At 37.8% G+C, this 25485-nt stretch overlaps 2 protein-coding genes across 4 annotated transcripts in view; both read left to right on the top strand.

The window, feature by feature from the left end:
• Positions 1-1540, top strand: part of PSMC6 (proteasome 26S subunit, ATPase 6) — a 22187-nt gene extending 20647 nt beyond the window's left edge. For both annotated transcript variants that reach the window (XM_059373213.1, XM_059373214.1), the window contains one exon: positions 1047-1540. In XM_059373213.1, coding sequence (XP_059229196.1) covers positions 1047-1165 — 119 coding nt within the window. In that variant the 3' untranslated portion in view covers positions 1166-1540. The remainder of the gene's footprint in view (positions 1-1046) is intronic.
• A 1862-nt stretch (positions 1541-3402) lies between these two features.
• The window catches only part of STYX (serine/threonine/tyrosine interacting protein), a 41465-nt gene continuing 19382 nt past the window's right edge, over positions 3403-25485 (top strand). For both annotated transcript variants that reach the window (XM_059373215.1, XM_059373216.1), the window contains exons 1-4: positions 3403-3796; positions 17955-17987; positions 20093-20146; positions 23602-23699. In XM_059373215.1, the coding sequence (XP_059229198.1) occupies positions 3740-3796; positions 17955-17987; positions 20093-20146; positions 23602-23699 (242 nt within the window). In that variant the 5' untranslated portion in view covers positions 3403-3739. The remainder of the gene's footprint in view (positions 3797-17954; positions 17988-20092; positions 20147-23601; positions 23700-25485) is intronic.

The following is a 25485-nucleotide window of genomic DNA, read 5'->3' on the forward strand; positions in this document are numbered from 1 at the left end:
GATGCGGGACTCTATCCCAGGACCCTGAGATCATGACCTGAGCCAAAGGCAGCGGCTTAACCCACTGAGCCACCCAGGCGCCCCAGCTTTTGACTTTTAATAAGGAAAGACCATCAAAATTACTGGAGGTGTTTTGTGTTTTTCCAAACCATACTTGTGTTCCCTCCTTCTAGGTAGTTGTTGTCTGTTAAGAAGCTATGGCTTAAAAATGTGTTTTGTTGATAGTTTTAGTTTTGCTTTTTCAGAATGTCATTGGATACAGGGACTGTGTGGGCTAGATTTTTAATATCCAGATAGTTGTCTCGTTGATGTCTAGCTTTTGGTTTGGAAAATAATGCTTGCTGTAGTTAAGGAAATTAATTGAACAATGATGGTTGTTTTTAACAAATTAGAGCTACTGGCTCAGAAGTTGTAAATTTAGGCTTCTTCACATTTACTTTGTGGAATTACTTAGTTTTCATAAAAACACTTCTTTTTTTGGATATATAATTGAACAAATAGCATTATGTTAATTTCAGGTGTACAGCATTATTTGATACTTGTTTTTATTGTGAAATGACCACTATAATAAATCTAGTTAACATCCATCACCACATGTAGTTAAGAAGATAATTTTTTCTGGTACCGAGAACTTTTAAGATCAACTTCCAGCAATTTTCAAATATATAGTACAGGTTTTTTTTTTTTATGATTTTATTTACTTATTTGTCAGAGAGAGAGGGCATAAGCAGGGGGAGCAGCAAGCAGATGGAGAAGCAGGCTTCTTGCTCAAATCCCAGGATCAAATGTAGACTGGATCCCCAGGACCTTAGGATTAGGACCTGAGCTGAAGGCAGATGCTTAACTAATGAGCCACCCAGGCATCCCTACAATACAATATTATTAAATCTAGTCATCATGCTGTATATTGCATCTCTAGGACTTATTTTATAATTGGAAGTTTGTGCCTTTTGATTGCCTTCACCCATTTTGCCCACCCTCCTTAGTTTTCTTTTGAAATCATTCACATATTTTATATAGCAGTCATGTTGTTTTATTCTCCACAGGTATGTTTGCAATTCGTGCTGATCATGATTTTGTAGTACAGGAAGACTTCATGAAAGCAGTCAGAAAAGTGGCTGATTCTAAGAAGCTAGAGTCTAAATTGGACTACAAACCTGTGTAATTTACTGGAAGGTTTTTGATGAGTGCATGACATACTGGCTTAATGTAAAAATAAAGTTAAGGAAAATAATGTATGTATTGGCAATGATCTAATTAAAAACACATGAATAAAAGTAAGTATGAATAACATTGTAAAAATTAGTAATTCAGTAATTCTACTTTTAAGATTGGTACAGAAGAAATTTGTATGTTTGTTAATGTTGCATTTATTGCAGCAAAAGTTACAAGACTATGTTAAAGCTTTTCGTATTTGCTGTGTGAGCATTTTGTAAAACATTGAAAGTAGTTTGAAATAGTACGAGAGCATTTCTTATGACTTATTTTATATCATTTGTTTTCCTCATCCTGAAAAGTTGAATAAAATCTGTTTGATTCAGTTCTCCTACACAAATTTTTGTCTTTTTTAAAAGTACATTTATTATAGTTCTTTAGGTTCTTTAGTAAGTAAACTACGTAATAACTAAAATGAATTTTATTTAGATGATAGGTTTTGAATTTTAAAACTACACCCACATTCAGTGTTCCTAAGAACATTTTGTTATACAAAGCATAGACATGTGTGTTTATATCAATAATGGAAGGTTTTGTTTACTTTTTACTTACTGTGATTAGGCTGTGTAATAGTTAATTGGAAAAGTACATGCACATCCATAACCTTTTTTTAGATTATGATTAAAAGTAATTGCTAACAAATGTGACTTGGTTTTCTTGATTTATGTGAGATGATTGTTCCCTTTTTAGAATGTTAAGGTCTGGACCCTCTTCCAAGAAGAAGTCACACAAAAATACACACAATTTTGCATATACTAAAATTAAAGGAGATTTATTATTTCCCAAGTTCACCCATTGACTCTGTAGGTATCTATGGATACCAAGCTAAGAGTGTCTGATGTAGGGGATGTTGATGTCAGAAATGTTCAAAGCAAAAGTTCTGTTACCTACACACAATTCTTTCTGTATCATGTGGAATTAAAGCCTTGACAGATTAAAATAGGAAATCATCATTGGGCATCAACTGAGATCTTATTAAAGGTGCTGTTTAAAAAAAACCAATTTGACCTCAGTTTAATAAACACTAAAGAATTTGTATTAATATGACATCGATAATTACACATTCTTCAAATTAAAAACTTGACTAGCAGAGTATTGTGTCTTATTATAACTTTAAAAGAGAACAGTTTACATAGTGTAGAGAAAATGGAGCACTCAAGCTAACCATCTAATACTCAAATTATCGAACAGTTCTTTTTCTATATATATTGCAGTGTGTTTCATAAAAATGACTATAAAAATAGGATGTTTGTCAAGTGGGTCTTGGTCAAATATCCATGTGATTCTTTTAACTTTATTCATTGTAATTAACAATTTAGTTAATAACTTTCCCACCTTTCAATTTCGGTGTTTTGTTTTGTTTTTAAAGGATTGGTTTGGTGTAAAATTTTCAAAGTGTGGATTCTTCTGCTTCTACGTTTGGTTTTACTCATCTGTTTAAAAAAGGATAACAGTATCTCCCTCAGCCCAGAGAAAGTATCCTGTACCCCCCCCCCCCCCATTTACAATATAGTATTAACAAACTCAATTCGTTTTTAAAAGATACTGAGAGCCATGTAGTTTATTTATATATAATTATATATAATACTAACATTTCAACATAAACTTAAAGGGAGAGACCTTCCTTCAGTATGATGTATATTTTACTGAGTGAACTATCAGTTTCTTTTTCTTAGGATTTTCTACTCTCCATTGTGTCTTGAGATTTTCTAGTCATGTTCCCAAGTATTCTTAAAAGTCCAGCGTTTCAGTTTACTAAAAGGTGATGGGTGTTTCATTTTCTGCGTAGCATAACAGTTTTAAGATGACCTTTTCATTTATTACTCTTTTTTGGTTATAACCTCACCACAGATTGCGTAGGATTCTGAGGGCAGAAACTACAGTTTTCCTTTTGGATGCCAGTTTCTGGTGGCTAGATGTTTTGCCCGTTCGTGTACTACAGAAGGGATTTACGTCCTTTCTGGAAAGGGCAGAGCTGGTCTGATTTGTCCCACTGCCTTTCCCAGGACCTTCAGTCGTTCCCTCCCTTCTGCCGCAGCCCCACCTCCACACAGGGTGAGCTTCGGCCGTGACTCTTCCGAGGCCCCGCCCCCCCGCGTCTGCGCTCTGGCGGAGGGGCGGGGCGGTGGCGCGCTGACACCTGGCGGCCGCGGGGGGCGGGCCGAAGGCAAGCGTGGGCTGGGATTGGCTGGGGCAGTGCAGGGAGGGGAGACGGTTGTAGGGCTCTTGCTTGTGCCCGAGCCTGTGCGGCCTGAGGGGCGCGGAGACTCAGGGGGAGGGAGACGGCAGCAGCATGGCGGCCGGGTATGAGCCGCCCAACCCTCCTCTTCCCCGCTGTCGCCGCCGTCGCCGCCGGAATCGCTGGGACCGTTTAGTCTGCGTGTGTTAGTTTTAAGCCCGCTGCCCGCCCGTCAGTCCTCTGGTCCACCCGCCCTTCTTCCTTTTTCTGCCACTGGCAGCCCGAGGGTCGGGCGGGCCAGATAACTCCCACTCCCACCCCACCCACAAGCCCCGGGCCGGGACCATGGAGGACGTGAAGCTGGAGTTCCCCTCGCTCCCGCAGTGTAAAGAAGACGCTGAGGTGAGTTTGTCCGGTGACTGCCACGCACAGGCCTCCCCGTGTGGCTCCTCGGCCGCTGGGCGACCCCAGGCCCCAACCGTCGAAGTCTCCGGTTCCCCCGGAGCCCTGTTGCTTCCTGAGACCGTCCTGGGACCTCGGGGAGGAGCCTCCCGCCCAGGGGCGGTGTGCTTTGACCCTCACTCAATGCGTACCTTTTCCTCTCCTGAGACCCTGGCGGAGGGGCAGCTGGGTCTGGTCTACTTAATTAAATGGGAAGGGCAAAAGCAGTCTTTTCTCCCCGAGACTCGGCGTCCAGGACTTACTTTGAGGGAGGTTCCCCTTTTTATTGCCAAGGCAATACGAGGGTAATGTTTTAAATCTCAGTTTGAAGGATTTTTTTGGTGTCATCGATTCACTTGTGGTACACATGTCCCCATATGTGAAATGGATCTGGGGCTTGAACTTTCGAAGTGTGCCTTCAAAAAGTTTAACAAAGTAGTTGTTTTGTTTGTTTGTTTGTTTGTTTGAGGCGAAGCCTTGACCTGCAGAATAAAATGTCATAAAGCTAGTACATTTGAATCTTAAAAACTTCAGCCACGAAACTTTCCCTTTGGAGGGCAGTTGATACTGAGAATGAATTTCTTTGAACCTGTTCCCCTCATATCTAATTCGGGATTCTTTGTACTACTCCACCTTATTTTTCCCTTGCCTAAAGTTTGTATTGAGTCGTCCCCCCCACACTGCTACTTTAAAATAAAATGGTGTTACACTCTACTAAATTAGAGTTTTCTGAAGACTAAATTAGTAACGAGACAAGGATACTCAGTTATGCTCTAGTAGGATCCAGAAAGAGTAAAATTTTCTAGTTCTAAATATCTTAATAATTGGAAAATAAGGCTTTATTTTTAAGAAACCATTCGGTTATACCAAATATTCTTTTGAATATCTTTTGGGGGTCTTATTTTTTTATTTGGAGGGATCCTTTACTTGTAGTCTTTCACAATTTCTTATGTTAAGGTTGGACTCTTAAATAGGAAAAATAATTGAATTTAGATTATTTTAAAAATAAATTTATACTTTTTTCTTTGTTTAATATGGAATAATGTGAATGAGGAATATGCTTTTTGTCCTTAAATGATTCAGTGATTTCAGTCTGGAAGCGACCTTAAAAAGTAGTGTAGAGCATTCTCTCTTTAGAGGTGAAGAAATTGTAGCTCACGAGAAGTGATATGCCAAGGTAACAGTAGTGTAAGACATAGTTGAGGGCCTTGATCTCTTGATTTCTAGTTTAAAATGTTTATAGACTTGGATTTAAGCTTTTATTGTGTATATGTCTTATTCCTTTAAAATTGTTATAAAATAATTTTATAAATACTTTATAAAATATTTTATATAGTGTTCCTCTGCAAGGACAGAAGTAATGCTTAAAGCCTAGAGATAATGAAACATATATTATTTACTGAAAGCAACTTCATTCCTTTTTTCATAGCATTGGGTGTTAGTTTTCTTTTGGTTCCAAGTGACAAAAACCAACTCAGAATAGCTTAAGCAAAAGAGGAAGAAGTAATTAAATCCAGAAAGGTAGTGGTGCAGTTGGTCTCGGAGACTTGACTAGACTGTATCATAATGCATCAGAACTGCCTCTGCCTCTTGTTAATGCTTGTCTCTTATTTTCTCTCAGGGTTTCTGCTTTTACTCTGGTTTCTCCACAGATACAGAGATTGACTGTCAGCTTCTTCAAGGTCACACCCTTACAGAGCTTACACATTGAGGAATAATATCTCTTTGAGCTTCAATATTTAAAATCTGGAGGATTGGCTTAACCTAGGTCATGTGCCATCCTTTGGATCAATCCATATAGCCATAAAGGGGGGAATACAATGAGGAGCCCAGTCTAGGCCATATACTTACTTCTGTGGCCAGGGGTGTGAAGTTCATCATTGGTAGCCCTCCCAACAAAACCATAGAGCATTTCCACAGAGGATGGAGGGTGCTTTCTAGGCAGACAGAACTATAAAAAACCATTAAATAGGTCATATAGTTACTCATGATAAACTAATAAAACAGAACCTTAATTTTCTAATATCCCATGAGATAGGTAAAGTGTCAAATGGTCTTACGTAGTTATGGTGACTAGCCGGTAATAGTGTTATTCCATCTAGGAAGCATTTCATGGAAACCTAAATTACAATCCAAATCTTGTTTTAGCAAAAATAGAATTCAAGTAGAGAAATTTTAATGCATGCTCTTATGATATGATCAGTCTGTGACAGCTTGATGAATCTGTCACCTCTATAAGAGTATTACTTCTACATTTCTTGAAATACTAGTCGGGACATTCTTTTAGGATAATCCCCGCAAAAATTTAGCTGTGTTCAGATCAGTTTGCAAAAAGATTGTCACTCCTTTGTTTAAAACTTTGCTGTGATTTCCCATTGTTTTAAGGATGAAGTTCAAAGCCTTAACATTATCTGCAGGGTGGTGTGTGGTCTGGCTTCTGTGTGCCTTTCTGACCTTATTATGAGCTACTACTCTTCCTCTTCTCTGTTTTCCTTAACCACGTTCATCTTCTCTCAGTTCCTGGAATGTTTTGGTTTCCTCCACTCTCCCACCTCCAACCAGAACCTTTGTGTTTGCCATTTCCCCCACTGTGGCTGCCAGCACTACGCTTGCCTTCCCCTAATTAACTATTTGCTCTTGGGTTAGATCTAACTTTAGGTATCATTTCTTGAGAAAGGAGTTCCCTGATTTTGCTAACTCCTCCTGTTCCCTCTCCCACTCTCACTCCACAGAATAGTTTAATCCTCCAGGTTTATAAGTCTCTGCAGCACTTGGTACTTTATACCTAACTTGTAATAGACATCATACTGATGGTTTTGGTCAATGTCTCTTTTCCATGGTAGACTGAAATTTTCATAAGTGAGTTTATTCACCAATGTGATCCTGTCTTATTCTCACTGTTTCTTGCACTTGACACACTGTCTGGTATATACCCTAAGCTTAACAAATGTTTGTTGAATTAATGGAATAATCTTGATTGGTTTTATTAGTGGAGTCTGGTGACAAGATTACAGTACTTTCTTTTTAGAAGTGAAGAGCAGCTTACACTGTCAATTTTTGAATAAATTAGTTGCATAGTTAGGGCAACTGATTTTATAATTCAGAAATTAATGTTTTTAGATAGTGAAATATAATTTATTTCAGTTGCAATTTGGCAACTTAAATGTCACTTTATTTTCTCTTTTGATTCCCGTAAGACAGAATAAAAAATGGGAATTGCTTAATATTTTTGATTGAGGATCCCTTATATTTAGAATGGTGCTTTTTAAACCTGACTGTAGAGTAGAATCACCTAGGGGACTTCTTAAAAAATAACCATTCCTGGACCCTATCAGCACCTATTCTGATTTAACTGGTCTGTGTTAGAGTCAGATAATTCTAGTGGCAGCCAGATTTATGAGTAACTGACTTAAAAGATCTTACTTGAACGCCCTTCTGTCTCTTGTTTTTAGAGTGAAAAACTCCTTTGTGTTTTGGTTGAAGCAAAATAGGGATGAGAATTAAAGGAAAGGGCTTACTATGAAGAGGGCTAAATTTTTTTGGAGAAGAGAAACCCCAGTACTACTTTTTCTTTTGTGAAATGTCCCAGCTCTAGTATTGTATTCTGATGATTTTTTTTTTTTCCTCTGAACTGCTCCTCCCATCAACTAAAATTCATAATCTATCTTGGTGTTTCTAAAGGTTGTTATGTTTCATCCAGCCTGATCCATCTGAAAATAAGAATTAAGTTTTTATTTTATCTAATGGTTATAGCCTATATTCTTTGCTGTGTTTATTTACTTATTTACTGATCTTTGAACATTTTTCTGTCCCCTAAGTGCAATTTTTTTTTTTAAAGATTTTATTTATTTATTTGACAGAGAGAAATCACAAGTAGATGGAGAGGCAGGCAGAGAGAGAGAGAGAGAGGGAAGCAGGCTCCCCGCTGAGCAGAGAGCCCGATGTGGGACTCGATCCCAGGACCCTGAGATCATGACCTGAGCCGAAGGCAGCGGCTTAACCCACTGAGCCACCCAGGCGCCCATCCCTAAGTGCAATTTGATAGCTCATGTAATTACATTTGTCTCAGAAGGAGGAGAGAACATGAAAGATGTTTTAATATGCCATACCTTTTAGCACATATTGGTGATTGAATGATACTTATGAATTAATTTTTATCAGAAGCAGAGTGTGTTTCACAATTAGGATTATGTTGGTTAGGTTGCTTGCTTTGGTTTGAAAAATATAGTTGGGACTGTTTGGCTAGTCATCGGGAGTTTGGGAAACAGATTCTACTAATTAAGTACAGTAGTAATTCTCAATAGATCATTGGGAATCTGCCCCATTACCACTACCATCTCTAAAGTGATGGATTTTAGCAGAAGTGTGGGCAGGCTGAGATTAAGAGTGTGATATAGGCAAGACTTGGTTGTTAGAGACGGCGATCAGACAGATGAAGATGAACATCTGGTAGAGCAAGACAGTGAGCATGAGTGACTTAACATCTTGATCTGCTATGCTAAAGGCATTACCAGAACTGATAGACAAGACAGGATTAAGATTTGTAGGGTAGGTATCAGGGCTAGGTAAATAAAGAGGGTAGAATCTTGAGATCAAAATTTAATTCTAGCACTAGGAATAGTTTAATGAAATCTGTGAGAGAAAGCCTTTTAGATTTCAGAGGATCCATGCCTATTACAGCAAGTCTGATGCTCACAAAAGTAGGCTATGTGCTTTTTTGTCAGGTGAATAGGAGTAATTTTTCGTTCTCTCTTGCAATACAACTTGCTTTTTACTTCTATAATATCTTCCTTAAAGAAATATAGCATACATGTTCTACTGTATACAGTCTTTTGGGAGCTCAAAATTTCTTTGAAGCCTCTTACTTCACTTAAAAATTAAAGTAAGCTTTGCATTCTATCCATGTGGTCATGTTTGTTTTAAAATGAATAAAAATAAAAATTAGTGGCCAGCCAGTGAAAACACTTTTTCTTTCTTATTTTCTTTCTTTTTTAAAAAGATTTTATTTATTTATGTGACAGAGCAGGAACACGAGATGGGGGGTTTGAGGGGCAGCCTTACTGCTGTGCAGGGAGCCTGATGTGGGGCTCGATCCCAGGGCTCTGGGATCATGACCTGAGCCGAAGGCAGAGGCTTTAACCCACTGAACCACCCAGGCGCCCCAAAAGTCACATTTCTTTAATTGCTTTTCTTCTTTCTTGCAACTCTGGTAAGTTTCTTCAGGAAGATAAGAATGTCTATTAGACTAATCAGGAATCTTTAAAAAAGGGGGGGGGGAGCACTGTATATATCCATAATGTACATCTGTCATGTGTTTATTCTGTAGCAAATACTATGCTCAATGTTAGGGGTACCATGATGAAAATGACAGAATTTTTGGCTTAAGTTCTTTAAAACTTTTTAGTGTAAAACGGTTATAACATATTGGTAAATTAAATGTGCATTCATTCATTTTGTACAAATTGATTACAGGGGTGCCTGGGTAGCTCAATGGGTTAAAGCCTCTGCCTTCAGCTCAGGTCATGATTCCAGGGTTCTGGGATCGAGCCCCACATCGGGCTCTCTGCTCAGCAGGGAGCCTGCTTCCTCTCTCTCTGTCTGCCTCTCTGCCTACTTGGGATCTCTCTCTCTGTCAAATAAATAATCTTTTTAAAAAATTTGATTACATTTTCCCCTCTATTGGCTTGGAAACTATATACTTTATTTCTGTTAATCCCTATAGGCTAATCATCATTTTATGCAGTCAGTATTTGTTTAATTTTATTTATTTATTTTTTGGTTTTGGGTTTTTTTTTTTTTTTTTTTTTGATGGGCAGCAGAGCAAGGTTTATTGAGTGATAGCCAAAGTGATAGTACAAAGCTCCCAAGGAGGGAGCGGACCGAAGGGGTTGCCCCAGTCAATATTTGTTTAGTACAGCTCTGTCTGCTACATAGTTCCTTCTTACATTGAGAGGCTATATAGTGTCAGTGTTTCTGGAGTCAGCTGTTTCGATTCAAAGTTAAGTTACTTAGGCTCTCTGTACCTAAAGTAGAAATGCAAAATAGAGAAAACAGTACCTTTTCTTTGAGGGGAAGCAGAGAAAGAGGGACAGTATTAAGCAGGGTCCAAATAGGCAATGAATATTACAATTTCTGTAATGGCAGTTTAGTTTTATCTCTTCTTGAACTTCATATAAATGGGACATGTAAAATGGACTCTTTTGTTTATGACTTTGTGTGTGTGTGTGTGTGTGTGTGTGTGTGAGAGAGAGAGAGAGAGAATGGGGGAGGGGCAGAGGGAGAAAATCTACAAGCCGACTTCCCGCTGAGTATGTAACCCAGGGCATTGGCTCAGGGTGCAATCTTATTATTGGTGAGACCACAACTTGAGCTGAAACCAAGAGTCAGATGCTTAACGTCTTGGCTGAACCACCCAGGCGCGCCTGTTTATGGCTTTTTTCAAGGAACAGAATATCTATGAAATCACCTATATTGTGCTTAGGAGTAGTAGTAGATTCTTTGTTGTTACTGAACACTATTTCATTGTGTGATAATTGTCATGATCTCAGGATCCTGAGATGGAGCCCCTTGTAGGGTTACTTGCGCAGCAGGAAGTGTGTGTGCTTGGGGATTCTCTCCCTCTCTCCTGCTACTTTTCCCCCTGCTTATGTGCTTGCATGCTGTCTCTCCCTTAAATAAACTTTTTTAAAAAGATTTTATTTATTTGAGGGGGTGAGAGAGAAAGGGAGAGAGTGAGAGCACAAGAACAGGGGGAGGGAGAAGCAGACTCCCTGCTGGGATCATGACTGGAGTGGAAGGTCATGCTTAACTGAGCTACCCAGGTGGCCCTTAATAATTTTTTTTTTAAGATTTTATTTATTTGACAGACAGAGATCACAACTAGGCAGAGAGGCAGGCAGAGAGAGAGGAGGAAGGAGGCTCCATGCTGACCACAGAGCCTGACGTGGGGCTCTGTCCCAGGACCCTGGGATCATGACCTGAGCCTAAGGCAGAGGCTTTAACCCACTGAACCACCCAGGCGCCCCAATAATTTTTTTTAATTAAAAAAAATCTTTTGTGCCCTTTTAAAGATATCTTTGCTTTTTCCAAGGTTGTAAATGTATTCTGTGTTTTCTTCTAGAAGTTTTGTCATTTTTGCATTTGTGTTTATACGTACACACTTTTTTCCCCATTTATTCATCAAGTATGTATTGAATACCTATTATGTGACAGGCACCTGTCATCAAGTGTTGGAAATAGATGAAACAGTGAAGACAGACAAGATGTTTATGTGTGCAGAGGGTTTGGGATGGGAGTGGTGAGAGAAGTCAGGATCAGAATTCATTTTATTTACTAGACAAATATTTTCTAGATAAATATCTACTTGTTCCTGCACCGGTTGTTGAAAGACTTTTTTCCCCCTCAATTGAATTGCCTTGTTGTCTTTGGGAAAATTAATTGGCTGCATATGTGAACGTCTTTTGGACTCTTCTTTCCACTCCTGTGTTTGCTTTTAGTCTGGAAAAAGAAATTCTGCTTTGTGTTTGATATACTGCTATTTACCTGTGTATTTCTTTACCCTTATCTTGCTTGGGATTTAGTGGGTTGCTTATTTCCGAAGTGTGGTGTCTTTAGCCAGTTTTGGAAAATTTTCAGTAATATATCTATTTTCTCTATCCTCCTTCTGGAACTTAGATTTTATGGATGTTGGATGTTTAAATTCTATCTTATATGTATATTAAGTGATCATATTTTCCAACTCTGAATTTAGGTCATTTCTTCAGTTCTGTTTTCTAGTTCACAAATTGTCTTTATTTTTTAAGATTTTATTTATTTATTTGACAGAGATCACAAGCAGGCAGAAAGGCTGGGGGGAGGTGGTGGGATGGGAAGCAGACTCCCTGCTGAGCTGTGAGCCTGCCACTGCATGGCTCCATCCCAGGACCCTGAGATCATAACCTGGGCCAAAGGCAGAGGCCCAACCCACTGAGTGGCTCAGCTGCCCCACAAATTCTCTCTTTAACTACAACCTTTCTTCTCTTTAGCCTGTTCCACCAATTTTTAATTTCATTTGTGTTTTTTCATTTCTTCATATACCATTTGGTTCTCTTTAAAAAATAAATTTCTTAATCCTTGCTCATACTTTTGATGCTCTCATACCTTTGATACTCTAAATGTATTGTATTTTTCATTGTCCTAATATCTGCAGCCTTTATGAATATGATTCAGTTTGTATCTGTTTTTTATGGTGGTTCATTTCCTCTTTTTTTTTTTTTCAAATTGTGAGCTCGTTTAAACTTACCTCTGTGAATTATTTCTGATCTAGGTTTAGGGCATGCTTCTCCAGAAAGAAAATGCATTTGCTTCTCCCAAGAACCAATGGACACTATCTACCTAGGACCACCTGACATTGAATTTTCACTTGGCCTCACAAAAATAATTGAATTTTAATGCCAAAGTTGAGCAAAGGCCAGATTGTGGTTAGGAAGATCCCAACCCACTATTACCACCATATTTTGCTCAGACTCAAAGCTAAGAAAGGCAAGAGTACTCATTTCTGTGGGGATGAGGTAAATTCTCCTCCCTCCCTAATCTTCCCAGTTTATCATTCAATGAGAACGTTGCCTTTTGGGTCAGCTTTTTGGTGTTGATCTTACTTCCCTCTTTGATCAGGTCCTGTGCTTTGTCTTTTGTCTTACATATACGGTGTCATTTTAAATGAGGCCATCGTAAAGATGTGGAACAGCTAGAACTCCCATGGCTGATGGGAATGTAAATTGGTTTGGGAAAACTTTTGGCAGTGTCCAATAAAGCCAAATATAGGCATACTCTGTGACTTAGGAATTCCATTGATATTTTAAAAATTAATATGTAATGTTTTATAGGGGCACCTGGATGGCTCAGTCGGCTGAACCTCTGTCTTCAGCTCTGGTCATGATCTCAGGATCAAGACCCATATCTGGCTGCTTCTCCTTCTCTCTGATCCTTCTCCCCGCTTATGCATTCTCTCTCTCTGTCTCAAATTTTTAAAAACCCAGCAACATATAATGTATTATTTGTTTCAGGGGTGCAGGTCTGTGATTCATCAGTCTTATATAATCCCCATTGCTCATTACAACAACCCTCCCCAGTGTCCGTGACCCTGTTACCCCTCCTCACCCCCCCTTACTTTTTTTTAAGATTTTATTTTTTTGAGTACTCTCTACACCCATTGTAGAGTAATCTCTACACCCATACAACTAACCTCACATTTGGTTGTGAGTCCAAACTCACAACCCCAAGATCAAGAGTCACATGCTCTTCCAACTGAGCCAGCCATGTGACAGACAACATGGATGAATGTCACAGACATTAGGTTGAGTGAAAGAAGCCAAACAAAATAGTACTGTTGTGATTCCATTTATACTAAGTTCAAGATCAGGCAAAACTAATCTTTAGTCACAGCAGTCAGTGGTCACCTCTGAAGAGAGGATATTGACTGAGAAGAGGAGGGAATTTTCTGAGATGACGAAAGTTTTTTTTTTTAAGATTTTATTTTTATTTATTTGACAGAGACATAGTGGGAGAGGGAACACAAGCTGGGGGAGTGGGAGAGTGAGAAGCAGGCTCCCCACTGAGCAAGGAGCCTGATGTGGGGCTCGATCCCAGGACCCTGAGATCATGACCTGAGCTGAAGGCAGATGCTTAACAGCTGAGCCACCCAGGCACCCCTGAGATGACGAAAATCTTGATCTGGGTCGTGATTACATGGTTGTATTGCCTCTGAAAGTTTATTGAGCTCTACATTCAGATTTGGGCATTTTAACACTTCATTGTGTCTTCTTTTATATGTCCATTTTATTTTTTTTTTTTTTTTTTTTTTTTTTTTTTAAAGATTTTTTATTTATTTATTTGACAGACAGAGATCACAAGTAGGCAGAGAGGCAGGCAGAGAGAGAGAGGAGGAAGCAGGCTCCCTGCTGAGCAGAGAGCCCGATGCGGGACTCGATCCCAGGACCTTGAGATCATGACCTGAGCTGAAGGCAGCGGCTTAACCCACTGAGCCACCCAGGCGCCCCTATATGTCCATTTTAAAAGAACAGATATACAAGGCCATGAAAGATCTGCAGGTCCTCTCCTGATATGGCTTATTGGGGTTTATAGCCTACTGATATCACATTGCCAAGATCTGTTAAAGACAAAAAAATACTTTGTTTCTCTTCTTTATTAAAAAGAAAAATTGCTGACTATATTGCAGGAGTACTATTCTGTCTTTTCTGTAGCCAAATTCAAGAGGTTTGCTGCTCAGGGTGCATTATATTGAACACAACCCAAGGAAGCAAAGAGTTTTGGGGCACCTGGGTGGCACAGTTACTTAAGTGTCTGATTCTTGATTTCGGCTTAGGTGGTGATCTCAGGGGTTTGGAGTTTGCTTAAGATTTTTTCTCTCTCCTTCTCTCTCTGCTCTATCTCTCCTCTCTCTAAAAAAAAAAAAAAGAAAAGAAAGCAAAGAGTTTTTATTACTTGTCACAAGGAGACAGTACTGTCTCAAAGTACTGTCTGTCTCCTCTTGGGATTCATCTATGAAACATTTATTCTGTGTGCTAGGGAGCAGAGCCAGGGAGCTTGATACATTAAGGAACTTACACATTTTGTTACCTAGGCACTTGGTTTAAACTGCTCATGCTTAGTATGTCACCATGCTAGTATGTACATTGTATGGTCAAAAAATGGAAAACCTCACCCTTGGGAGGAGATCTTAGTATTCTAATGAGCCAGAGGTAACTTTAGGGCAACGGGGGGGGGGGCTTCTTTGCAGGATGTCACCTCCAAACTGGCTCAAACTGGCTCACAGAAGAGGGTATCTGGTGGAACACCTAACCGTAGCTTCTTTTTTTTTTTTTTTAAGATTTTATTTATTTATTTATTTGACAGAGAGAAATCACAAGTAGATGGAGAGGCAGGCAGAGAGAGAGAGGGAAGCAGGCTCCCTGCTGAGCAGAGAGCCCGATGCGGGACTCGATCCCAGGACCCTGAGATCATGACCTGAGCTGAAGGCAGTGGCTTAACCCACTGAGCCACCCAGGCGCCCCTAACCGTAGCTTCTTGTTCTACAAAACAGACACGTTCTTTCCCCCTTTTTCTGCGTTTCCCCCTTTCCCCTCCTCCCTTCTGATAACTTGCAGCCCTCCGATATGAATAATTCCCCATTGCATCCTAGCTTAGATTTCTGTTACAGATGTATAACATTTCTACCTTATGTGTTAAAAATACTTTTCTTACTTGGAAAATCTAGGTGAAGGGTAAAGGGAATTCCTTGTACTATTTTTAACTATTCTGTAATCCTAAAATTAAAAGTGAAAAGGGGTTTGTCTGATTTTTGGGGGGGGGGGGCAGAGGGAGAGGGAGAAAAGCAGACTCCACTGAGCATAGAACCTGATACAGGGCTTGATCTTAATGACGCCAAGATCATGATCTGAGACAAACAAAGTTTAACACTTAACTGACTGAGGCAAGCACCCCTTCATTATTTGTTAATTTTACTTAAATTCAGTTTAGATTAGAAGAATAGATATGCAGATATACTTTTTTTTTTTTAAAGATTTTATTTATTTGAGAGGGAGAGAGTGAGTGAGTGAGAGAGCAAGTGCACCTGAGGAGGGGGAGGGAGAAGCAGACTCCCTGCTGAGAAGGGATCCTGGGACCCTGGGACCTGAGCTGAAGGCAGACCCTTAACTAGCTGAGCCACCCAGGTGCCCCCACAAATGTACTTCTAAGCATGTCACTATATATGGTTGTAGCAATTGTCTGCATCCAGCATTCACTGGAAATTGGCTTAACAAGGCACCTATTTTCTGTGAATTATTTCAGTCACAAAGCATTTAAAATAGCATTTTGAGTTAAAATAAATTTAGTTAATGTATAGTATGTGACTAGTTTCAGGGGTAGAATTTAGTTGATTCATCAGTTGCATATAACACCCAGTGTGCATTACATCAAGTGCCCTCCTTAATGCCTGTCATCCAGTTACCCCATTCCTCCACCCATCAATCCTCAGTTCGTTCCATGTAGTCTCTTAGGGTTTGCCTCCCTCTCTGTTTTCCTTATTCTATTCTTCTATTATTCTTATCCTTCCCTTTCCCTATGTTCATCTGTTTTGTTTCTTAAATTCCACATATGAGTGAAGTCATTTGGTAGTTGTCTATCTTTGACTGACTTACTTTGCTTAGCACGATACTTTCTAGTTCCATCCACATCACTGCAAATAGTAAGATTTCATTCTTTTTGATGGCTGAGTAATATTCCCTTATGTATACATACCATTTCTTTATCCATTCATCTGTCAATGGACATCTGGGCTCTTCCCATATTTTGGCTATTGTGGACATTTCTTCTATAAACATTAGGGTGCATGTATTTTTTGTATCCTTTGGATAAATACATAGTAGTGTAATTGCTGGGTTGTAATTTCTGGGTTGTCAATAGTTCTAATTGACATATAATGTTATATTTGTTTCAGGTATATTACATAGTGATTGGACAGTTCTGTACACTGCCCATTGCTCACCGTAAGTGTAGTTAACTTCTGTCACCATACAAAGTTATTCCAAATTATTGGCTATATTCCTGATGCTATACTTTTCATCCACATGACTTATTTTATTTTTATTTTTTAAAGAATGTATTTATTTATTTGAGAGAAAGACAGTGAGAGAGAGCATGAGAGGGGAGAAGATCAGAGGGAGAAGCAGACGCTCCACAGAGCTGGGAGCCCAATATGGGACTCAATCCTGGGACTCCAGGACCATGACCCGAGCCGAAGGCAGTTGCCCAACAACTGAGCCACCCAGGCACCCCCTGTGACTTATTTTATAACTGGAAGTTTGTATCCCTTAATTCTTTTCCCCTGAAAATAAAGGATTTTTTTAAAAAGCTTTTCCAGTTTTAACTTTAGAAACCTCATTTCTGTTTATAATTCTAAGTTGAAAGCAACCAAGTTAGAAGCTTTTGGGATGCAGTCTGTTTACGAATGAGGACTATCTGTACTATATTTGATTCTTCTTATCAATTCACTGTGACTGCTTTCATCTTTTCCAAGTTTTTCTTTATTTTTTTAAAAAAGACTTATTATTTTGGGGAGGGAGGGGCAAAAGGAGAGGAGGAGAATCTCCAGCAGACTCCCTACTCTCAGGGAGCCTAATGTAGGGCGTGATCCCAGGACCCTGAGACCATGACCTGGGCCAAAATAAGCCAAAATCAAGAGAGAGGTGCTCAAACGAATGTTTTCTGTCCTTTGCCATTGACATGTGCTTTATTTTCCAACTTGTTTACTTTGGTCTGCATTCCAAAGAGAGAATGAACTCTATACTTTCATAAAGTGTATCTTTAAAGGGAATCAGACTGCTAAAAGACAGATCAAGCCCAAGTGAGATATGAAAAAGACTGTTTGATAACCATTTAGTGGTTTAGATCAGGGATGGCAAATACCTATGATTTAACAGTCTTTCATCCATTACATAAACTGCTCATTGATCACAGTACTCTTCTTAAGTCTTTCCTCACACAGTGTTTTAGCTATCTGCTGCCAGTTGGTTAAAGTTGACATGAATCGCAGTAAGGCTATTTGGCATTTCTGATTTGGAGGATCAGTTTTGGGGAGAAATTTCTTTAATTAATGAGCTATTCCATTCACTGTATGAAATAACATAATCGTAATTTTGGAAGCATAGTTACTTAAAGAATACCTTAATCATTGTTTTTTTTTTTCCTCCCAAGATTTTATTTATTTTAGAGAAAGAGAGAGAGTACACAAGCCAGGGGAGAGAGGCCAAGGGAGGAGGAGAAGCAGTCTCCCCACTGAGCAGGGAGCATGAGGTGGAGCTCGATCTCAGGATCCTGAGATCATGACCTGAGCTGAAGGCAGATGCTTAACCAACTGAGCCACCCAGGCGCCCCTTAATCATTGTTTCTTGTAACTTAAATTTTCAAGTGTTTGCAAAGATTTTTCAAGTGTTTGCAAATCTGTAGAGTATTCCTAAAGTACAATGTATTTTTTTCAAAAAATCCATACACTTGTATGTCACATCTTTAACTTTTAATTGGGTAACCTTTTGTTATCTGTCATTCACTTTTATTCTTGTGTTTTCTTTCCATCATTAAGGAATGGACCTACCCTATGAGACGAGAGATGCAGGTAAGATAATATTCAAACCACATGTATTACTATTATCATTATTAAATAACCTAATTTCACAAAGGATTTGAGAGCTGTTGGCTCATGGTCTATAGGTTCATCATTAAGTATTTTAAAAATCAAGGTTATTTAAGGTTAATCATGGATCTTAAAAAGATGAGAAATGAATTGTTGCCTTTCTTCCTTAGATTAGAATCATGGACATAGAAATATATGTATATGCTTAAAGAATCACTTTGTTTTTCCTTATCTGAAAAATTTGGTACAATATTTTATTCCTTTTAAAAACTGTTTTCTGTGAATGTCTAGTTTAGATAAGTCCAAAAGAGTTGACTATAAAGCAGATCACTATTGAATAATTGTTCCTTTTTATGTCTGATTTCCAGTCAACTTCCATAATGAAGTCCTCCAGAAGCCTGAGTGGAATACTCCCAAAATGGAATGATAAAATGATAGTTAACCCTCATAGCAGTTTGTTTTTCTTTTGCATTTCTTACAAGTGACAGTCACTCTGCTAACCCCAGAATCAATCAGTGTCTCCTGTTCCCAGGAGTACCTTGAATTATAAAAATCTGTTTCTTTTCTCTATTAGTGAAAATTATCTTTTAAAAGTATCTGAGTACTTATGAGACATTTTACTTGGTGCTGTGGGAAATGCAAAGATGAGTAAATGTAATTTCTGCCCACAAGAAGCTGGTAGGAGAAATCAGACCTCTACACAAATAGTAACAATTTTCATAGAACTGAACTGAAAAATTACATTGTATTAATATCTAGGATATGATATAGCCCAACTAAAATCTTTCTATACTGAAATCACATAGAATAAATTTTAATCCAGTGTTTGGAAGGTATTTATTTAAAATTGTTGAAACTCTTGTCAGTAGGCAAACATTTGATACTGGTCCTTTTTAAACTTTGCAATAATACTTTTTTATTTTTTTTTAAGATTTTATTTATTTATTTGACAGACAGAGATCACAAGGAGGCAGAGAGGCAGGCAGAGAGAGAGAGGAAGGGAAGCAGGCTCCCTGCTGAGCAGAGAGCCCCGATGCAGGGCTCGATCCCAGGACCCAGAGACCATGACCTGAGCTGAAGGCAGAGGCTTAACCCACTGAGCTACCCAGGCGCCCCTGCAATAATACTTTTATTAACAATAAGTAACAACAGTTCTAATCTTGTGTCTTGTGCTACTTTTGATATGGCTGAATAAGGTTTTGTGTAATTCCAAAGGGGTAATTTTCTTTATGCCTATTTTATTTCTAAACTATCGCAGAGACTGTAAGTAAAATGAGAGATTTTTATTAATATGAAGGACAGTCATATAGGGGCACCTATATGGCTCAGTCAGTTAAGCACTGGGACTCTTGATTTTCGGTCAGGTCAGAGTCTCAGTGTCATGAGACTGAGCCTCTCCTCAGGCTCTGTGCTGGCCAGGGAACCTGCTTAAGATGCTGTCTCCTTCTCACCTCTGTCTCTCTCCCCTTCTCTTTTTTCAAAAAAAAAAAAAAAAAAAAAGACAGTCATATAATATGATAATTATACCCAAACTGCTTCTAAAAAGCACTGTAGAAGTTCAGATTTCTGACTTTTTTTTCCCTAAAGGTTTTATTTATTTATTTGAAGAGAGAGAGAGATCACAAGTAGGCAGAGGCAGGCAGGCAGGCAGAGAGAGGAGGAAGCAAGCTCCCAGCCGAGCAGAGAGCCCGATGCAGAGAGCCCAATTCGGGGCTTGATCCCAGGACCCTGGGATCATGACCTGAGCTGAAGGCAAAGGTTTAAGCCACTGAGCCATCCAAGCGCCGCCAGATATCTTGACTTTTCAGAACTATATTTAAATTTTAAATGTCTCATTTGATATATAAAGCACATATCCATTTCTCTTCCCAGTCATTTGCTCCGTGTGGCTAGAAAATGTTCCCTAAGTTACAAGCTTTTAAAGCAGATTAGTGCCCAGCTAGCTCAGTCAGTAGAGCATGAGACTCTTAAAGCAAATTACTGTAACAATTATGAAAATACTCCACAAATCCACGTATATGGTACATAGTTTGTATAGATTTAAGTTGTTAATGGTAAATATCTCAACTTTTTTTTTTTTTCTTTAGGAAATTTTACCTGGATTGTTTTTGGGTCCATATTCTTCTGCTATGAAAAGCAAGGTATGAACTTCAGGTTTGGTTCATCAGGAGACTATTAACTAGCTTTTTTGGAATAAATTTTTTTTAGTAGTAAGAGTTTTGAGGGAGGGTCTATAAATATTGCATGTTACTCTGGAGTATCTACCTCTTTTGAAATATTACTGGACCAGTGATTGTCAAGTGTGTCACTACAAACCACAAATAAGTATATTTGACATTTTAGTTAATCTTTCTTTATCAAGGGTACATGTGTGTGTGCATGTGTATGCACTTTTTTGTTTTGTTTTGTTTTTAAAGATTTTATCTATTTGACAGAGATCACAAGTAGGCAGAGAAGCAGGCAGAGAGAGAGGGGGGTGGGGAGCAGGCTCCCCGCTGAGCAGAGAGCCCGATGTGGGGCTCGATCCCAGGACACTGAGATCATGACCCGAGCCGAAGGCAGAGGCCCAACCCACTGAGCCACCCAGGCACCCCAAGAAGTCAATATTCTTGAGTATGATATCTACCTACAGTAAGTTTTGTTAAAAAAAAAAAAAAAAACTGTTGCATTTTTAACTTTAATGATTTAATTTAATGTATTTATGAGTTTTAGATGAATAGGGAGTTTTTTTTTTTTTTAATTAATTTCTTTGAAACTGGAAGCCCTTTTGACTGTTGAGGCATATGTAGGAGTAAACCTAGTTTTGATGGCCTACAGCTAGGTTGGAAAGGGGGTGTTGGTGAAAATAAAAAGTACTAAGGAAAATACAGAGAACTATAGACTTAACTGTAACTTACTTAAGATAAACAAAAATCAAATAATGTAGTATTCACAAAATACTGGCCTTCCAGATGATTTTAGATTATTTGCCTTTTGTATTCCTACAGCATTTTAGAAATATACCTATTATACTGTTTGTCACATTAAACCACAAGTATTTGTTTACAGATCTCCTCAAAACCTCTTTCCCCTTGGGGTGCCTGTGTGGCTCAGTGAGTTAAGCCTCTGCCTTCGACTCAGGTCATGATCTCCGGGTCCTGGGATCCAGCCTGGCATTGGGCTCTCTGCTCAGCGGGGAGCCTGCTTCCCCCCACCCCTGCCCCTGCTCTCTCTGCCTGCCTCTCTGCCTACTTTAGATCTCTCTCTGTCAAATAAATAAATAAAATCTTTAAAAAAAAGAGAAACAAACAAAACTCTTCCCCCTCAATTTTACTATGGTCTAATAATTAGACTGAGGAAAAGTTTCTGTGGCAAAATTTGATTATTTCCCACTCTGAATTACCATAGTACAGCTCATATTCCTTTTCATACCATCATCTAAAATATATATAACAATAACAAATAATAATAAAGATAAACCTTAGGGAATAAACTCATTTTCTAATACTCATTTAGTTAAGTCTACCTTTTATTGCATTCAAATACATTTAAACTGTTACTTTGTGTGCAGTTTTTCTGTAGTTTGTAGGTATGAGATTAGGTCATAATTTGGTTTATGTAAATGAAAATCCATTGAAAATAAAAGATACTGTGTGTTATTACATTTGAGTCCTATTTTGTTAAGGTTTGTTTTTTTTATTACTCAGTAATAGTCTAATATGCCTTTAAACTTGTTAAAGCAGGTTTTTATTCAAGATATACGTAACTTCACAGTATATCTTCTGTGGTTTCTCACACTAATAAAGTAGATATGAAAACGATGTATCACAGATCAAGTATAAACAAGAAGAGATGTTGAATACATTTTGGAGGTTTAATAAATGTGAATATGGAACATTGATTAAATATTAATCCTACCAAGTGCTTATCTCCCTTCTTCTAACTCGGGATGCACTCAGGAAATAAGATAATTAAACTCTATCTAATCTCTGCCAGACATAGGAAAAGTTGCTGCAAAAATTGACATTTAAAACTTGAAATCCACATTTTTAGCTCGGGCTGCTGTAATAAAACACCATAGACCAGTGGTTACAACAACTTTATCTCACAGTTGTACAAGCTGGGAAATCTTGAGATCAGGGTGCAGCATGGTTAGATTTTGGTGAGGTCCCTCTTCTTGGCTTGGAGATGGCTGTGTTCCTGTTGCATCTTCCCATGGCAAAAGGATGAAGCTCTGATATTTCTTCCTTTTATCAGGGCACCAATTCCATCATGGGGCTTCACCTTCATGACTTCATCTAAATCTGTCTAATTAACTCCTAAAGGCCCCATCTCCTACTACCACTATCACCTTGGGGGTTAGGGCTTCAACATGTGAATTTTAGAGAAGCACAAATGTTCAGTCCATAACAAATATAAATTACTCTTTGATTTCTCTTACAAATCATTAGTATTATTGTTATGGACTATTTAATGCAGAAAGTGGGAATTAAATATATAGGAGTATAAGTTGGAAGTATCATAGAAAACCCAAGATTATGAATTCTGATTCCTCTTGACAGGATGATTTTGTTCTTTCATTTATTGAATGGATAATTATTGAACAGTTAATATATTCAAGGTACTGTTACACATATGTATAAGAATCAGTGAACAAAGTCCTTGTTCTCATGCAATTTACATTCTAGCTATTAAATTAGCATGTCATGTTATATATATGTCATATGTTGTATATGTAACATGCTGTGTACATTATCAAGCACATTATATTCACTGAAACCTATAATCAGTTGCAAATAAAAACTTGATCTAAGACTGTCATATTAAATTGCTTTAAATGTAGAGCCAGAAAAGCCCCACAGAATATAATACCATTTGGAGTTGCCAGTTTTAACTTCAGAAGAATTTTTAAACTGAAATGTTATTAGTCTGTGAACTGTATAAATTAATTCTGGCTTGTAGTAGAAAAAGTATGTTGGGAGAGGCATGGTGTAGTGTAGAGATTTGGGCCGTGGTATTGCTTTTAACTGTGTCAGTGATATTCAGTAATTGCTTATGCCTTATTGTAATCCCTTCTAAAAAATAAATATTGTCAATTTACATACAGTAACTGCCACTTAATGAACACTTGCCATGTGCTCAAGGCATTGCGTCAAACACCTGACATACATAATTTGTCACACCACTCAATGAAGAGGTTAGTATTTTCCCTGTTTTTACATGGTAAAACTGAGCCACAGAGCTCACATCATTAGCAGAGCTGGAATATAGAGCTTGGACTCTCATGACCCCAAGGCTCATGCCTTTAAACCACTATTTAGTATTGTTTCCGAAATAAATTATCTTTAAGGTCTCAGCAAGCTCTAAAATTATATTAAATAATCCTATTAGCCTTTTGAGGTTATGTAGTATATATTAATCTTGAATCACTGAAATATCTTGCTGGTCATTTCAGGGATATTATTATAAAATTAGCTTTAATTCCCTGTACTTAAAGTTCAGATATGGTTATACTAATTCTAATGTTCAGTCCTTTATATTTTCAAACATCTGTGTTACAATAAGATGATGTTTTGTATTTTAAACTATTTCTCTCCCTGTCTCTCATTTTTTATAGCTACCTATACTACAGAAATATGGAATAACCCATATAATATGCATAAGACAAAATATTGAAGCAAACTTTGTTAAACCAAACTTTCAACAATTATTTAGGTAAGAATTATTGCTGTGATTAATTAAAATGTTACGGGCAGCAAACGTAATGTAGTTTTCATTTTGATTGATTTTATTATAGCAGACTTCTGTACATAATGTTGTGTGTGGGTGTTTGTGGTTTTTGTTTTTGTTTTTGTTTTGCAGTGAGGTGCAAAGCAAAGTTTATGTGATAAGTGATAGTAGAAAACTCCTGAAGAGGAAAGACCCAAGAAGTTTGCCCTGTACATATCTGTTTTATAAGGATGTTCATATAGTATATTATCTAACAAATAAGTTTCCTTTAAATTGCAAATTAGTGATGCATATAATGCAAAATTTTAAAGATTCAAAAGCATCTACAGTATAACTGAAGACTTTCCCTATTTCTGTGCCTTAGACACTCAGTTTCCTTCTCTAGAGGCATCTACTCTTTTTGAGTATCCTCCTTGGGTTATGTTATATATATAAGCATATTCCTATAGATAAACTTTTATTTTTTACAGTGGCTTTAAAATTGTTAATATATTTTATTTATTTATTTATTTATTTATTTTTTTTTTAAGATTTTATTTATTTATTTGACAGACAGAGATCACAAGTAGGCAGAGAGGCAGGCAGAGAGAGGAGAAAGCAGGCTCCCCGCAGAGCAGAAAGCCTGATGCGGGGCTCGATCCCAGGACCCTGGGATCACGACCCGAGCCGAGGGCAGAGGCCCAACCCACTGAGCCACCCAGGCGCCCCTGTTAATATATTTTAAAGATTGCTTCATATCATTACTTAGGTGCATTGGTTTTTTAAACTTGTATAGTAATCCATTGTATGGCTATACTAAAATTTATTCAACCTGTCACCTATTGGACATTTAGATTGTTTCATCTTTTGCTAATATAGTGGCTATTCCTATATATATTGTTTAATCCGTGTGTAAATATATCAGTCAGATAAATGTGTACAAGTGGAATTGTTGGATCAAAGAACGTGAGCATTTAAAATTTTAACGGATGTTGCAGATCGCCCTCTAGTGAGTTGTATCATTTTTTATTCCTACTCTGAAGTGAATGAGACTCTTTCCTTCTTATTTCTCCAAGACAGAATTATAAAATGTTTTTAATTTTTCCCAATTTCCTAGAGTAAAAATGATGTCTTGCATAGTTCTAATTTGCCTTTCTCATTATAATGAGTGTGGTTAAGCATTTAATGGTTTTTAATGTTATTTTAACTTTATTTTAAAAATAAAGAATATGTATTACACATGGTACAAGAAAAGAATAAAAAAAAGCTATATAAATAAAGTAAGTCGCTTTCCTCTTCTAAACCCAACCATCTAGCTTCTCTCCTGGGAGGCAGCTACTATTAACCCTTAAATATCATTCTAGAGATATTCTGTATGTAAATAAATGCATGTATGTTAAAACTATTAATGCACTGCCTTATTGTTTGTAAAAATGAAAGCAGCCTGAGTGTCCATCAGTATAAGACACTCGGAAGTATATTGTGTAAATGTATAATAGAATACTGTAACCATGAAAAAGAATGAAATATTTTTAAGTGTGTTGATTTGGAATAATCACTAAGATTTATTAAATTATAAAAGCAAGGTATATAGCCAAGTGTATACTCTCATTTGTGTTTAAAATTATATACAGTATATTAGGCATATATTCTTGTACATGCATAGAAAGTTTCTAGGCTAAAAGACCATAAATCTGACTGTGGTTGCTTCTGAAATGGGAAATTTAGGGTCTAGAATGCTAGTGGGACCTATTTTTTTATTGCAGATATTCTTATACTGTTTGAATTTTTT

Source organism: Mustela nigripes, chromosome 13 (assembly GCF_022355385.1).
Source record: "Mustela nigripes isolate SB6536 chromosome 13, MUSNIG.SB6536, whole genome shotgun sequence".
In the NCBI taxonomy this organism is placed as follows: domain Eukaryota; kingdom Metazoa; phylum Chordata; class Mammalia; order Carnivora; family Mustelidae; genus Mustela; species Mustela nigripes.